Genomic DNA, 13,761 nt, shown 5'->3' on the forward strand with positions numbered 1-13,761 from the left:
GATGTGTGTAGTAAACAGGTCGAACTGGTGTCACACGGTAAAATAAACCCCGGGGCGATGTGTCCTCTTACGGTGTGTTGAAATCCCGGCTGGTGCACAGTTAGCGAGGTGAACATGTCGGCAGAAGAGTCAGGTAGACCTAAAAGCTGGCCCCGGCCATCCTCCACTGGGTACCGGCTTGCCAGCAACATTTTGTGAGTATCACCTGTTATACACCGCTGTTAGACTTAAGATCAGGCGCCTGTCACAAATCAGGCACAATTTACGACCAGCATGTTGACTCCAATATACACAACATACATTGTACTGTAGTACTTAGCTAAACCTAAGAAAGCCGGTGTTTCTGTTTGTGATTTAGGAAGAATATCACAGTTGTGGTTCCTCACAACAGTTAGGCGTTCGTTTCGTTCTGAGAGTTAATCGTAACACGATTATAAAACTGCTATGTTCGTGTAATTGAGAAATGTCGTGGGAAACTGTGTAAGCTATAGCATATATCCACCAAAAGCCCAAGCTGTTTTGCCTACCACAGACAGACGTAGATTGTATGTTTGACACAAAGCCATGATAGCTGCGGCACTAGACTAAGACCTGACATGTACCTCCTTTGTGTCACAAAAGTCTTGCATCAGAATTTACACTCGTATTGATGTTAGTCCGGCTGTAAACAGTTTAACGTTTACCAGTGGTCATGGTCATATATATTCACGAGTGGACCTGGTGTAGATACATCTTTGTCTCTAAACAACATGCCCAAGGCAAACTGCTGGATCAAGTTACACAACACAGTCAAAAGGGCTTGCATGCCTAGCTTTGTCTGTGTGACTACTTGTAATGCAGTCTTGTCAAATGTTGGGCTAATGAAACATTCCAGGTGGTAGTTGTCAACTTGTATGTTCCCCGTGAATACCTTGCTTAACCGAACATGCAACGTTCATCGCATCATTGCATTGCCATAAAACAGATAATTCGCATCACTAGTAATGCTTTGTACTGTGTGTGGCGATCCAGTTCAAAAATCCTGCAGGTCAGATTATCACTGAATGTGTAGTTTAGCTTCGTGATGTTGTGCTATATATGTAGCGACTCTGGTAGCATGACTAGTATTAGGTACATATATGACTTCAACTATATCTAGAGACTCACTGAGATATCGTCTCTTTTCGAGTTGAAGTGTCAGCAGTGACAGGTAATTTATGTTTAGCTTGTCTACTATATGTTTATCTTTTTTGCTTGTTGTGTCCTTGTATCCTGGTGTGTTAAGTCGAAGGGCGGTTATACCGGCTATATAGATACAGGTATCCTGGACAGCGAGGGAGCGCGAGGTTTAACATTATTATTCGATTAGGGCTTTCACACACACAACAAAAACAAAATACCGCGTTAAGGGAAAACAATGTGCTTTTGTGGTGGGTTGTGTGCATCGTGTAAAGGACTGTGTTGTATCAGCAGTTCGTTGTTCCGGACGGTTTGTTACAGGTTGGCCGATGTCGGGTCACGCCCGGACAAACGTACCCTGGGGCATAAATACCACAATACTTCTTCTTGTAGAAGCACGCAAGTAGGAGGGGCCTAGTATTGTTAAAGTTCATGCCTCCTGGGAAGCTTCTTTAAGACACAGAACAATTAAGAGATGCGATCTGTCATATTGTGGTGAGAACAGTAGCAGGATTATATACTTTAACGTAGATAACGGGGAAAATGGAGTAGACAATAAAAGTTATAATATTCTTGAGCTTATCTTGTGAGAAATATTAGAGGTCTACATATCTTGACAGTTGTAGAATTATTATTTTATCATGAGCTTTTCTTGAGTTATGCTGTGACATCGGCAAAATCATACCGACCGAAGCTTGCAGGTAATAATGCCGCCTAGCGGAATTTATTCGACGTGAACTTCCGCCGTACTTTTGGATTCCTCCAACACTAAACGGGCACTCATAAAACTCTCAGAGCTTGTGTGAATTTAGCCGTTGTTTGACGACATTATCGATGAAATAACCTCTATACTTCTTTTCAGGAGCAGGAAGGGGCAATGGGTATTCTTCAAGCAGATATTTCTGTCGGGGTCTGGGGCTACATGTAGTAATGGCCGCAATTTATTTCATTGGCCTCCCGGCCCTCTAGAGAGAATCATTAGTAGGTAACAAGACTCTACCAATCTTCACAGATTGATATAATTATGGTAAAAAAATGGCAAAACTATACATGCCCGAGGATGTAGCCAGGAATAGGAGTACAGTTTGGAACCTTCATTTTTCAGTGTATTTGGACAATTTCTACTACTACTATTTTTCCTGCAACATGAAGCCCAGTGGTAGAGGCTAGTATGTAGGGCTGAACTCCTGTTGAACCAGCATAGATTTTCACTAGCCTCCATAGCAGGATTCGTGGTATAAGTGACAGCCGTCCAGGCTACGTTAATTTTAGATACCATTTGGCTGCTTTGATTGTAACATTGAGGGGCCAAATCTCACCTCACCGAATAAGACCAAAGGGTCTAAAATCTTCATGTGTTCACCAAGAAGGTTCAATTCATGCCTCCTTGTTTACATTAGAGGTGTGTTGATACAATACTAGTATACACATCGCGCGATCGGAGTGCCAATCAGACAAGCCAGTTCCTTCTTAGATCACTCATCAAAAATGGGAACCAGAAACAAGTAGGTAACATTTTGAATTTATAACTCTGCCAAATGCCTGCGAAGTTAGATAAAGAACTAACCTATTACACTAACGGTACTAGGCAATGTGATTATGTGAGTAGTAAAACAGGTACTGTAAATGCAGAAACTTCCGCAGTGGTTTAATGTTCGCGGGTTTGCGAACACTTTTCCATGGCAGTAATAGACTACATTGCATGGTGCTACCGCGAAACCACCGCGAAAAGTTCTTTTTTCCTGCTACCGCGAAATTAAACCCCCACGAACTTACAATAAAATAAATTTACAATAACAGTTGATAGTGTATAAACCACAACAGTTTAAGGCATAACATATGTGAAGGGTACAGTACATGTGTATTCACTGGTGAAGGGAATTGTTACTGTATACGTAATTGCGACGATCAATATGCTATCAATATCAACTTGATATGTAACAAGCAACCACCCTTAAGTAAAAAATGTACACTACTACATTTGTACGTATACCAATAATGAATCATTGAAATCTGAGGGGCAATGAGCTGAATACTTATGAAAGCCTGTATGCATATTCGCCGATATTGGAAAATAAAATACTATATATCTTTGACGAGAAGATCACATTTTTGTTGAATCATGATATCGAAAATCAATTGATATTTTTGTGATCCTCTTAACAGATTCTAACAGCCTGTACATTTTCATTGAAAAATATGATGTTTGATGTTTGATTTTTAAGACACGAAATTTCTGGATCATTAAGACAGCGATAGGCTTGAAGGCTGATAGCAAATATAAAGCTATCATACCAGAATGACTATCACATGAAGATATATACTACCACAGACCTTCTGCTATCAAAACATCACATGGAGAATTTGCCACCTCTGGCCCATGGAATAGTACGCCCAGTAACATAAACCGGGTGCATGTAAGGTTGGGCTTGTTTTGTAGATCCACGTGAGAACACATCGAACAAAGGTATTGTCATTACAGGTATCGTGTATCAATGTGAGGTTGTAGTTGCCTTACATGTCCGCATCGAAATGTTACCTACTCAAGAACTGAAAATATCAAAAGATCAATCTAAAGAATGGCATACAACGCAGTCCTCAGATTTGACACGAACGTCGATAAAAATCATGCTTAGATAATTTTGCCATGGATCTTTTTGCAACAAATGTGTCATATGTTTTAGTATAGTTTCATTAAAAAAAAACACAGCGAATCTTTCTCCTTGACCAGACACTTCTACCCGTATACATACACCCTAATTTCCATGTGTCACCACCGGTACTTCAAGTTAGTTAATTGATTTACCACAAGCTAGTAACGCCCTAACCATAAACCGCGTTAACCAATCAGAAGGACGGGTTGCGCAGGATGAGAGGAGTGTAAACAAACCTTAAGAGACGGTCACGCTGTAAAGTCTCCCTGTCGGGAACTTCTCGCTCCATTTCGCACGGGAACAAGAAGCGATGCTGACCAAAGAACACGCGGGGAGACCCAAGAGTTGGCCCCGGCCGGACTCGGCCGGCTATCGGCTGGCTAACTACATGTTGTGAGTACCAGGGTATCATATAAGGCTTCGGGATCTGTCCTATGGTCGTGTACTTAGAGGCTGAGTTGTTGCATACATTTTTAGGCATGATTTGCAGCAATGTATCGTCAGAGTTTGTTCAGTTTTAGGTCAGTGGCAGTGGGTTGAATAGCCTGTACAAAGTTGTCATATTAGGATTACTACATAGTTGAAACTAAGATTACAGAAGGGAGTTGAAATAAGTGAATAGAAATTGTTAAGAAGGTGACATTCTATCGAGCTACGTACGTAAATGAGAAGCTTACAAATCCTCGTCTCACCGTTTTATATGAAGCTATGACACTTCAATTTACGGGTTCCTTGTGTTTTGTGATTTAGTAGATATTCATTGCTGAGATTTAGACTGCAGGAACTTGGCTTGGTGTAACTCCACACGTACACACTCCGGTGGCCATAGTTATAAATCTGGGCCAGTATCGTATGTCTTTATATGTTTTTAGTTCGGCTCGCAGGAGGACTTAGGTTTCAAACCCTGCGAACATAGTCTTTGTCTGTCCACAGTGCACGATTCAGGCACATTACCTGTTGGCAACGTAAAAGATAAGCACCTTCACTATTATAGTAATTTATAGAAACAAAAGAAAAATTCAATCGCGATCGATTCTATCACATCGTTTCACTTTTGTGTGTTACGTCACTTCTTTCTCACTTTATTCCTTTATGATGTTTATGCTTTGCGAATATTGCAGGCACAAATCTATAAAGTTTTTTCCTTGAAAAAGTAGCAAAACACCGTAAAACTCATAGTAAACAAACATTGATACTTTACGGGCTCTAGAAAATTCTTTTCCCTCATAGAGCTAAGGTATGGTCTTTGAACTTAAGCCTGTAATTGTGTATCAGTGACCGTGGAAAACGTATTACAATCATTCTTTTAGCCTGATTTATACGCGTCTTATCGTTGAATATCTCTTGCAAAAATGCACGCATGCTATGCAGTACAAAAAAAGTAACGAAAATAAATGCGTCATGGTGCTAACAAAAAATGGCTAAATATATTGAGGGATTTTGTTACTGGTAGATTACATACTACATTATACCACTACAACGAAGAGACTACAATATACCTAACTACAAAGTAGATGACTTGCGCTTTCATTCAAGTCACGATAGAGCCATGGCACATGCCATTGCTTGTCATGTTTACCTTTAGTCACGTCAGGTAGATTCAATATGTCGCATTCTTCAGTCAATCTATACACATTTCGGCGCGAAACGTAGTCTCTATATTTTCTTACTCTGACGTTATGTACCAAAGCGCTTGTCAGATGCTAAGACGCCCCGCCGGTCAGTTTATTTGGTGACGTGCGTATTAAGTGTTCAATTCAGTCACGGTCGAGCAGTGCGTCCTCAAATATTGTGTTATTTGACACCCATGTAAGGTAAAGGACAAACCAACTGGCAAAGTCCTGATTTCCAAGGTAATGGACTGTCGTAAAAAAACACTTCACTAGTGATGGCCGATTGATCATATGTATACTGTAAAATGGTAAATGATCTTTGAGAGCAGCAGTGCTTTATCATTGAATCATACTTCTTGGTTTGTGTCAGCTTTGGACGATAACTGGTTGAGAAGGAACATGAAATGGTGGGCGTGATTTGGAAAGGGAGAAGCAAATCGCACACACGGTCTTTAAAAGAGCTTCGGCACAGCATATTGCTCTAACTGCGCATGACTTTGGTTTGCCAACGTTTTTCGTACACCAAGTAGTTCACTCAGTGTATGTGTCCACTGTAGTTCACTTTGTAAAACTTTGGAATGCTACCTAGATTTTTTATACTAGAAATAGTAATCCCAAAGAATGGTTCACACTGTCAGTATGATTCTATAACCAGGAGTTATGATGAGAACTACTAGTATTCTTTTGGATTCTTTGATCTTGTGTTTATCTAAAGTTGATAGAAAGCAGATATTGGACAAGAATGGGACCAGAAAAGTCTTATTGAAATTGTGACCACTCTTAACTAGTTACTAGAGCATACTTAAATATCCGGATCCCCAATAGCTCATAGAAAGCGAGGAGATGTATACAAGTCATAAAATGCCACCTATACATAGCCATACAAAATCACAGTAAAAGAACAATTAGAAAGTTTCTCGTTGGTAGCAAGATATCATCATCACCGAAAATAACTCTTTTTCATCAATTTGAGACAGGTTATGACGTAAGGAAGGTGACCGGTCAGGCGAACGTGAGGTCGTTGACCCCGTGACACACCTGAGGTGCGGTGCCAGTGCCAGACCCGAACCAAAGTGCCTACTTCTACATTCCTCCCCTTCTTGTAGTCACAAATCCTTCAGCTTTGTGCTTTATAAGGCTCTAAATCGCGATGTAAGTGATACCCGGACAGTCTGAATGGGTTATGCATTGTACAGGTTAAAAATAGCTGAAACCTGATCAACCGGTAAATGGCAAGGACATTGCACACCTTGGTTACGGCACTCGACGGTGAAAGAAACCTTGAGCATGAGGATGCATATGTCCTTTTCATTTCCACACAGAAAAAAATTCAAAACATAATGATCTGCTCAGTCTACATGTTAGAAGTCAAAACTACCGCACAACTCACATGACGTCTTTAATTGTAGGGTTATTTTGACACTTTTGTACTTTCAGGAAATCGTAACATTGAGAAACATTTATAATTCTCTAGAAGAAGGTTATTTCACACATGAGGGAAGCGAGCTAGCTGAATGTTTATTAAACGAATTGTCTTATAGGTTCTCTGACGTTATATATCATAAAAAAGCTATCCATTGTCAACTTCTTCATAGACGTTCTGTGGATAAAAGTACACTTTAAAAGTTGTAATCAGAGTACTACGGTGCAAAAGCCAATGTTTTGACTGTCTAAAGTCGACCCTTGTTCACAGTAATGTCAGCACACCTTAAGATATATGGTGACAACACTTCCGAACTGCTAAAAATTCGACTGAAGTAGTGAAAGGCGCTTTAGTTAGTTTGAAGGGAGGCGTATCCGATCGACGGATCTGTCTACTGAGTGGTTATATGTCGGCCACCTGTCCATATTTGCACTTTCGCGCTCCGACGAGCACGAAAAAAACGGTCGTCTGACAGGTCAATACCTTTCTGAATTTGTCATGAACCAAGAACTTTTTTTGTGTCTCAATAGTGCACTTCCATCACTGTTTACTGAGCTGTACAGTAACCAAATTACAGATGTATTCGCCTCCCGACAAATGTCGGCTGACCGGTCACGGAGCTATCGTTTGGTTATGACGTCACAAAATGGCGGCGGAAGCACGAAATGGCGCCGCGCGGCACAATCAAGGTGTAATTACGCGGTTTGAGAACCATAAATCTGCTATCGACTCACACTCTCAAAATCCTTTTTTCTCTCAGTGTGTTACGAGTGTAGACTTAGTAGTTGTGTGAACCTCTTTGGCACTACAAGATTGTTAACTTTTTAACCACGGGTGGCGGTGTGACGTCCAATAAAACATTGTCAAGGAGCCTGCCATAAATTTACTATATAGAAACTTGAATTCTTATCAGTGAAAATAAAGACTTGACTACTGGTTTTGTCGTCTTTTAGGGTCACATAGCCCGGTCACATACAAAGATGACTGATACGTAACTGACGTCATTACGTCTAACAATGGCCTACGTCAGTGCGCATTGCCAATAGTAAGGTCAAATTATAAAGCTCAATTTCTCCAACCTAAACTAAGGAAAAGCTTTATTAAAGGGACATAAAACAAACTACGTATCACATATCCTACTACTCAAAATGCGTTCTTTCAAAAAGGAAAAAAGGAAACATGAATAGATGCATGCATTTCTTTATATCTTGTGGAAAATTGTACAGTCACTCTAGTATCCTGTATAAACCAAAATAATCAAATGAGTATGGCACTCAGAAGGATACAATGTACGTATAGTCAGGTACCCTCATTTATATCAGACACTCTTCACACCCCCTGTGCTCCTCCACCACTTACAACGCAGTAACGTTAAGGGTATAAATCACACTTCAAAATGAAGTAAAATCATCACAGTCGTAATGTACATACTTGTACGTGCTTGAGAGAGCATCCCGACACTTTTGCTGCTGTTGACAATGGTAGGCTATTTATTGCATTGCATAAGTGAAAGAATCGGGCCAGTTGGGTTGGTACCAACTACGTATGCCGTAAATAAAGACCATTTGAAAGGTCGATTGTAGGGCATATGATAATGAGAGCCACTTATCCTTGGAGTAACTTTATCTCGTTCGATTCCATGCCCAATGATGAGCAATTTCGTATTACAGTATATGCGGCTAGCGCTTGTATCAAATTGACAATGCACCCATCATACCCCGTTCACCCGGGTCGATAGATGATGATGATGACCTATTACATGCCATGGTTTCTCAGTAAGATCGCTTCAACATTGTCGTATGCAAAATAAACATCGGAAAACATGCACTGCCTTTGGTTCTCTTTCCCTTATTCCCTGTGAAGAAGTAATTATGCTAACCCTCGATATATAAGCGTACGCTCGAATTCACTGCAAACATTGTCTTTCTCATAGAGAGAACAACATGTAAATACTGGAAAATAATTATCTGCTATTGGTTTGCTTAATTTTTTAACATACCATGTTCCCTACGAAGAAAGCAATGAAGCTAACCTTCATCAAATGCTATGCTTCAATCGTACTCTCAAATTCATTGCAACATCATCTTTCCCATAGAGAGAACAACATGTACCTGCCAATCGAAGAAGGAGGGGAGACGAACGAAACTACGCCCTCTCTCGGTCGACGTTCAAACGGCATCAGTAGGGGCACGTCCCGCGGCACGAGGGTGGTGTGGCGGGACGTCAAGGTGGTGGTGGAGGAGAAGGTCCTGCTGAAGGACGTGGCTGGGGTGGTGGAACCCGGGGAGATCCTCGCTGTCATGGGACCAAGCGGTACGTCGGGGTGATGATACTGATGACGATTTCGATAAAATGCATTTTCTGACATTCTTTGTTACAATATTAGGCAATCGACTAATCATAACATCCTTACATCGTACCGCAATTTACATACAAAGGCTTCGTTGGCCATGAGCAGCATCAAAGAAATCATGTTGTACTCTCTGTAAGTATAATGGTTACAACGACGAGGGGAGGTATAGACTCACTCACGTTTGGGACTGCATTATTCTTACCGCAACGCCACCATGCGGCAAGAAAACAAAGTTCATTACTCCCTGATGAAGGCTGCCGAAAGTACTTGAAACTTCTAGTTAGTCCAATTCCAAAGTCTGCAAACGTCCTGGTAGGGATATCACGCAGGCGAGGTGAGGAAATTGTCAAAGCTTTCCTTGCACACACACATATAAAATTTATATAGGACGATCATATGTATCTCTTGCTTTGCTTGAGCAGGTGCAGGAAAGACGACCCTGCTGAACACTCTAGCTGGAAGGATTCCCGACTCCAGTCTGGACACGGGGTCCATCACGTTTAACGGCGAGCCGCTCTGCAAGAGACTCAAGCGCAGGATCTGCTATGTGCTGCAGCAGGACATCTTCTTCGCTACTCTGACTCTCAGGGATACGCTTATGGTGGGTTCACAAGTGATGAAACGTTATTGCAATTTAGCATTAGCAATACAGGCGTATAATATCAAACGTCAATGCATGATAATACAAACACTGCACGAAAACCGTTGTTATAGCTATAGACTCTTAATATCTTGCTCAGAATAAAAGACAAGAAAAACAAACAGAAATTCTGATGCAGTACCAACATCATACGTACACCAGGACGCCACCACCAAAAATTAAATCATCTTGACCTTTGTCTTCTCAATACAACAAACATTATCATAATCCATCATGAGGTTCGCATGTTATACAGATATCCGAAAACACACACAGACACTCAGACAAGCACATACATGCCAGTATAAAACAATACCTCCATTGTTCATTGAGATAATATTGATGCCATCTAACTCGTGTTGTCGGTATGACTAGTTCACAGCCATGCTGAGACTGCCTGACGCCATGCCGTATGCTGAGAAAGTGAAGAAAGTCGACTGGATTGTAGACGTGCTGGATCTGAAGAAATGCCTGGATACCAGTAAGTTTAATAGTACATGTTGTACTTTTTACCAGAGATTCCAACATCGACAACAGCATAAAAGTATGATTTTTTCGGTGATCATCTGAAAGGGGAATAAATGGAAAGAACCAGCAACATTGTTGTAGCTACATGGACATGTACACTACCGATATTTAAAGTGCCAGTATCATACATTGAATTTACGAATCGCACTATATTGTAGCCAACATCATTCTCTCAACGTAACAGCGAGTCATGCATCGCAGCTTTCTATGAATTTTAGAATTCATCTCTTGGCATGATGTCTGTTATTTTCACCCACGGACATAAAACTTGGCTTGTTTGTGGTTGTGTTTCTGCCAGAGATTGGAGATGACCTGTCGCGGGGGCTGTCGGGAGGAGAGAGAAAGCGCGCCAACATCGGGTGTGAGCTGCTGACAGACCCGGCCCTCATTCTGCTGGACGTAAGTGGAACAATACGTTTTATGTAAAGGAGCAGGGTTATCAAGCAGGATGTTATGTGGAAAATGTCTTCTTGATGTACAGAGTAGTTCTGTATTTTGGGCGCACAATACATACTTCCATCTGTCAAATTTTTGTGTTGAATATTATAGTTAAACTAGTTCAAGAATAACTTCTACCAACACGGATGAACTTTCAAGTCAATACTACCTTCTACTAACCGGTGCAATGGCCTAGTGGGTAGAGTGTTCGCCTTGCATTCGGTAGGTCGTGAGTTCGATCCCCGGCCGAGTCATACCAAAGACTTTAAAAATGGTACAAGCTGCTTTCTCTGCTTAGCACTCAGCATTCGGGAAAGAGTATGGAAGTTGAACACACACCACTACCAGCGCTTAGCCTCTACCAGGCTCCGTGGGTCGAGTACTGACTCCTCTGGTCGGCCGACTCCCTAGCACACTATTCCGTCTACTTGGAGCTATTTGCCCAATTTCTACTATTTGACCAACAATCCGTGGATCCTAGTAGATTCTGCCTTTTGCTGCTGGAAACCTTCTTTTGTTTTAGTATATACTTTTCAACATCAAACTTTATCTTCGTGTTGTGTACAATTTACTCTAGTCATAAATCAGATTGAACATTACGTACACGTAGTTATAATTATACATATAAAACCAAACATATTAGATGGCGATGCCATGTACTGGTTTATCAATATAAACTAACTTTAAGAACGGACCTGTTAAGTATAAATCAACGGCTTAAACAATTTGTTTTACGCTTCTAAGGAACCGACATCGGGCCTTGACTCCAGCACGGCGCTGAGTCTGATCCGGACCGTGAAGCGGCTCGCCGTCTCGGAGAACAAGACGGTCGTCACCACCATCCACCAGCCGTCTTCTCAGATCTTCAAGGTGTTCGACAAGCTGTGTCTGGTTCTTAACGGAGAGGTAAGATATACACACTTCTTACGCAACAAAATAATGTTTTAAAGTTCAACACTTCTCAGGTATGGATCGAAGTAGATCGCTATGCTCGGTAGCATAGTGCCTCACCAGTGATAACATAGTTAACACTTAATCACATATTTTTCAACACTATAACACTACTCTACTTGTGATGATGATAAGCTTTACTTGCTAGACCGAACATGTTTAATTTATTCAAATTCCTGTTTTCATTTTCAGCTTGCGTACTTCGGAAAGGCGAGCGAAGTTTTGGACTTCTTCGAAAAATTAGGCATGCCCTGCGAACCTCACTACAATCCGGCGGATTTCATTTGTAAGTTGAATTGCGTTGTTTCCTTCTTCTGATCAGAAATAGTTCGTAATCTGAGTAATTCATATTTGTCAAGATGAAGTTATGAGTATTTACTTTTCTTTCATTTTTCAGTGGAGAAAATGAAGGAAAGCAAAGAGGTTGAGTTGAAGATCCTGGCTGGCTCGTATGAGAGACGGTATGTCAAAGATATCAGCTGTCTGGATAACATACAGCTCAGCTTAAATACATCAAACTGGCACAAAGGACTTTTTATACCTATCTCCAGTTAGTTGTCATCATGTTAAGATTTAAATGAGCATGGTATATTGCATTGCTGTGATAGATCACATTTGAAATCAATATTTTAAACCGGCTTTGTCCTTTTGAAAGTATATGCTGCTTGCCACTAGGATGATTGATTTGATCCACTCTCACCAGAGCCTGATTCATAGATAAGAAGAGTGCACTTGTCCTGGGCTCCGTACTCAAACAGGGACCCTTATCTGAGGACTACAGCCCCTTATAGTACTTCTACATCTAAATATTACTACACAAAACCCAGCGTGGGGCTTTACGTTTAGGACAAACTCAAGGGTGTTACCATAGTGTGGCCGGTGGTGGTGGTGCGAACAATCAACAAAAAAGTGGTGCATGGGACGGACAAAAAATAAACATTGTGATACTGTAGCAAGTCTTCGTAAAGTGAAGGCAAACACATTGACACTGACGAAAGATAGCGGATATTATCTGAAACGTCTGACAGTTTCCAAAATCATATCCAGTTGCTTGATTAACTGCTTTTTGACAAACACATTCAATTTGGTAATTGAATGTTCCCCAACAGGAAGACATGTAGAATGTCCCCGCTAGGTGAGACTGGAGGCTCCGAAGTCGTGTTCAGACGTGAGAAAGAGGCGCACCCGAGCAGCAGCAATGGAGGATCCACCTATGTGCAGATGGACAGCGAGAAGGGCACCGCTACCTACTGGGCTGGCGGGTCGTCAGGTTGGGGCTACATTTGTTATTACCTCCATGAAATGTCATGGAATGGAGGTTATATTTTCTGTTATGTGTCTCTGTCTGTGTAGATGATTACTCAAGAACGGCTGGATGGATTGGTTTCATACTTGTTGTGTTGGTGGGGTGTGATGAAAGCTCGAATCGATGAGATTTTGGGAGCCGTATCTGTCCTTATAATCAATGTAATAATATCAGAAATCACCCCTATATTTGAGATATATTGGTACAGGCATCGTGCTTTATGTGTTTGTTAATGGGCTTAGCTCCAAGCAGATGGTGAGGTGACAGCTGTTAGCAGACGGGGTTGGCGCCAAGTATTCATCTTACAGTTGGTGTAGGGCTGTCAGAGGAAAGTGTGCATCTCGTTTTTGTACCGTGTGAACAGCTGATGTTATGACATATTGGTGGAAAATCAAATCACCATCTGACTAAAGTTGGCCACATCCCTTCTTCTTTCTGAGTTTCCCAACTTCCTCCCACCACACAGCTCTGAGGCACATAGTCGAACCTCAATAATGCTGACAACCTTAGACATTTTAAATGCCAAACATCAAGCTTAAGGAACACCACGCTACCATATGCCGTCGACCTCTTAAACGCACATTACACAATTAAGTGTCACATTTTGATAATTACTAATCAGATGGACATCCTCTGTGTCATTAAATAAATACACCACTACTTTCCCACAACACTTATATTATATAACCATTACTCT

At 41.2% G+C, this 13,761-nt stretch overlaps 1 protein-coding gene across 2 annotated transcripts in view; it reads left to right on the forward strand.

Moving 5' to 3' along the window:
- The first annotated feature begins 30 nt into the window (after positions 1 to 30).
- Positions 31 to 13,761, forward strand: part of LOC118430026 (ABC transporter G family member 9-like) — a 19,059-nt gene continuing 5,328 nt past the window's right edge. The window contains exons 1-9 of one of the 2 annotated variants that reach the window (XM_035840728.1): positions 31 to 194; positions 8,944 to 9,161; positions 9,624 to 9,802; positions 10,217 to 10,322; positions 10,668 to 10,768; positions 11,552 to 11,713; positions 11,951 to 12,044; positions 12,156 to 12,219; positions 12,868 to 13,028. In XM_035840728.1, coding sequence (XP_035696621.1) covers positions 115 to 194; positions 8,944 to 9,161; positions 9,624 to 9,802; positions 10,217 to 10,322; positions 10,668 to 10,768; positions 11,552 to 11,713; positions 11,951 to 12,044; positions 12,156 to 12,219; positions 12,868 to 13,028 — 1,165 coding nt within the window. In that variant the 5' untranslated portion in view covers positions 31 to 114. Of the gene's footprint in view, positions 195 to 4,010; positions 4,206 to 8,943; positions 9,162 to 9,623; positions 9,803 to 10,216; positions 10,323 to 10,667; positions 10,769 to 11,551; positions 11,714 to 11,950; positions 12,045 to 12,155; positions 12,220 to 12,867; positions 13,029 to 13,761 lie in introns of those variants that run through there. The other variant, XM_035840727.1, reaches the window with a different exon arrangement.

The sequence above is a fragment of the Branchiostoma floridae genome, chromosome 14, assembly GCF_000003815.2.
Source record: "Branchiostoma floridae strain S238N-H82 chromosome 14, Bfl_VNyyK, whole genome shotgun sequence".
Lineage (NCBI taxonomy): Eukaryota > Metazoa > Chordata > Leptocardii > Amphioxiformes > Branchiostomatidae > Branchiostoma > Branchiostoma floridae.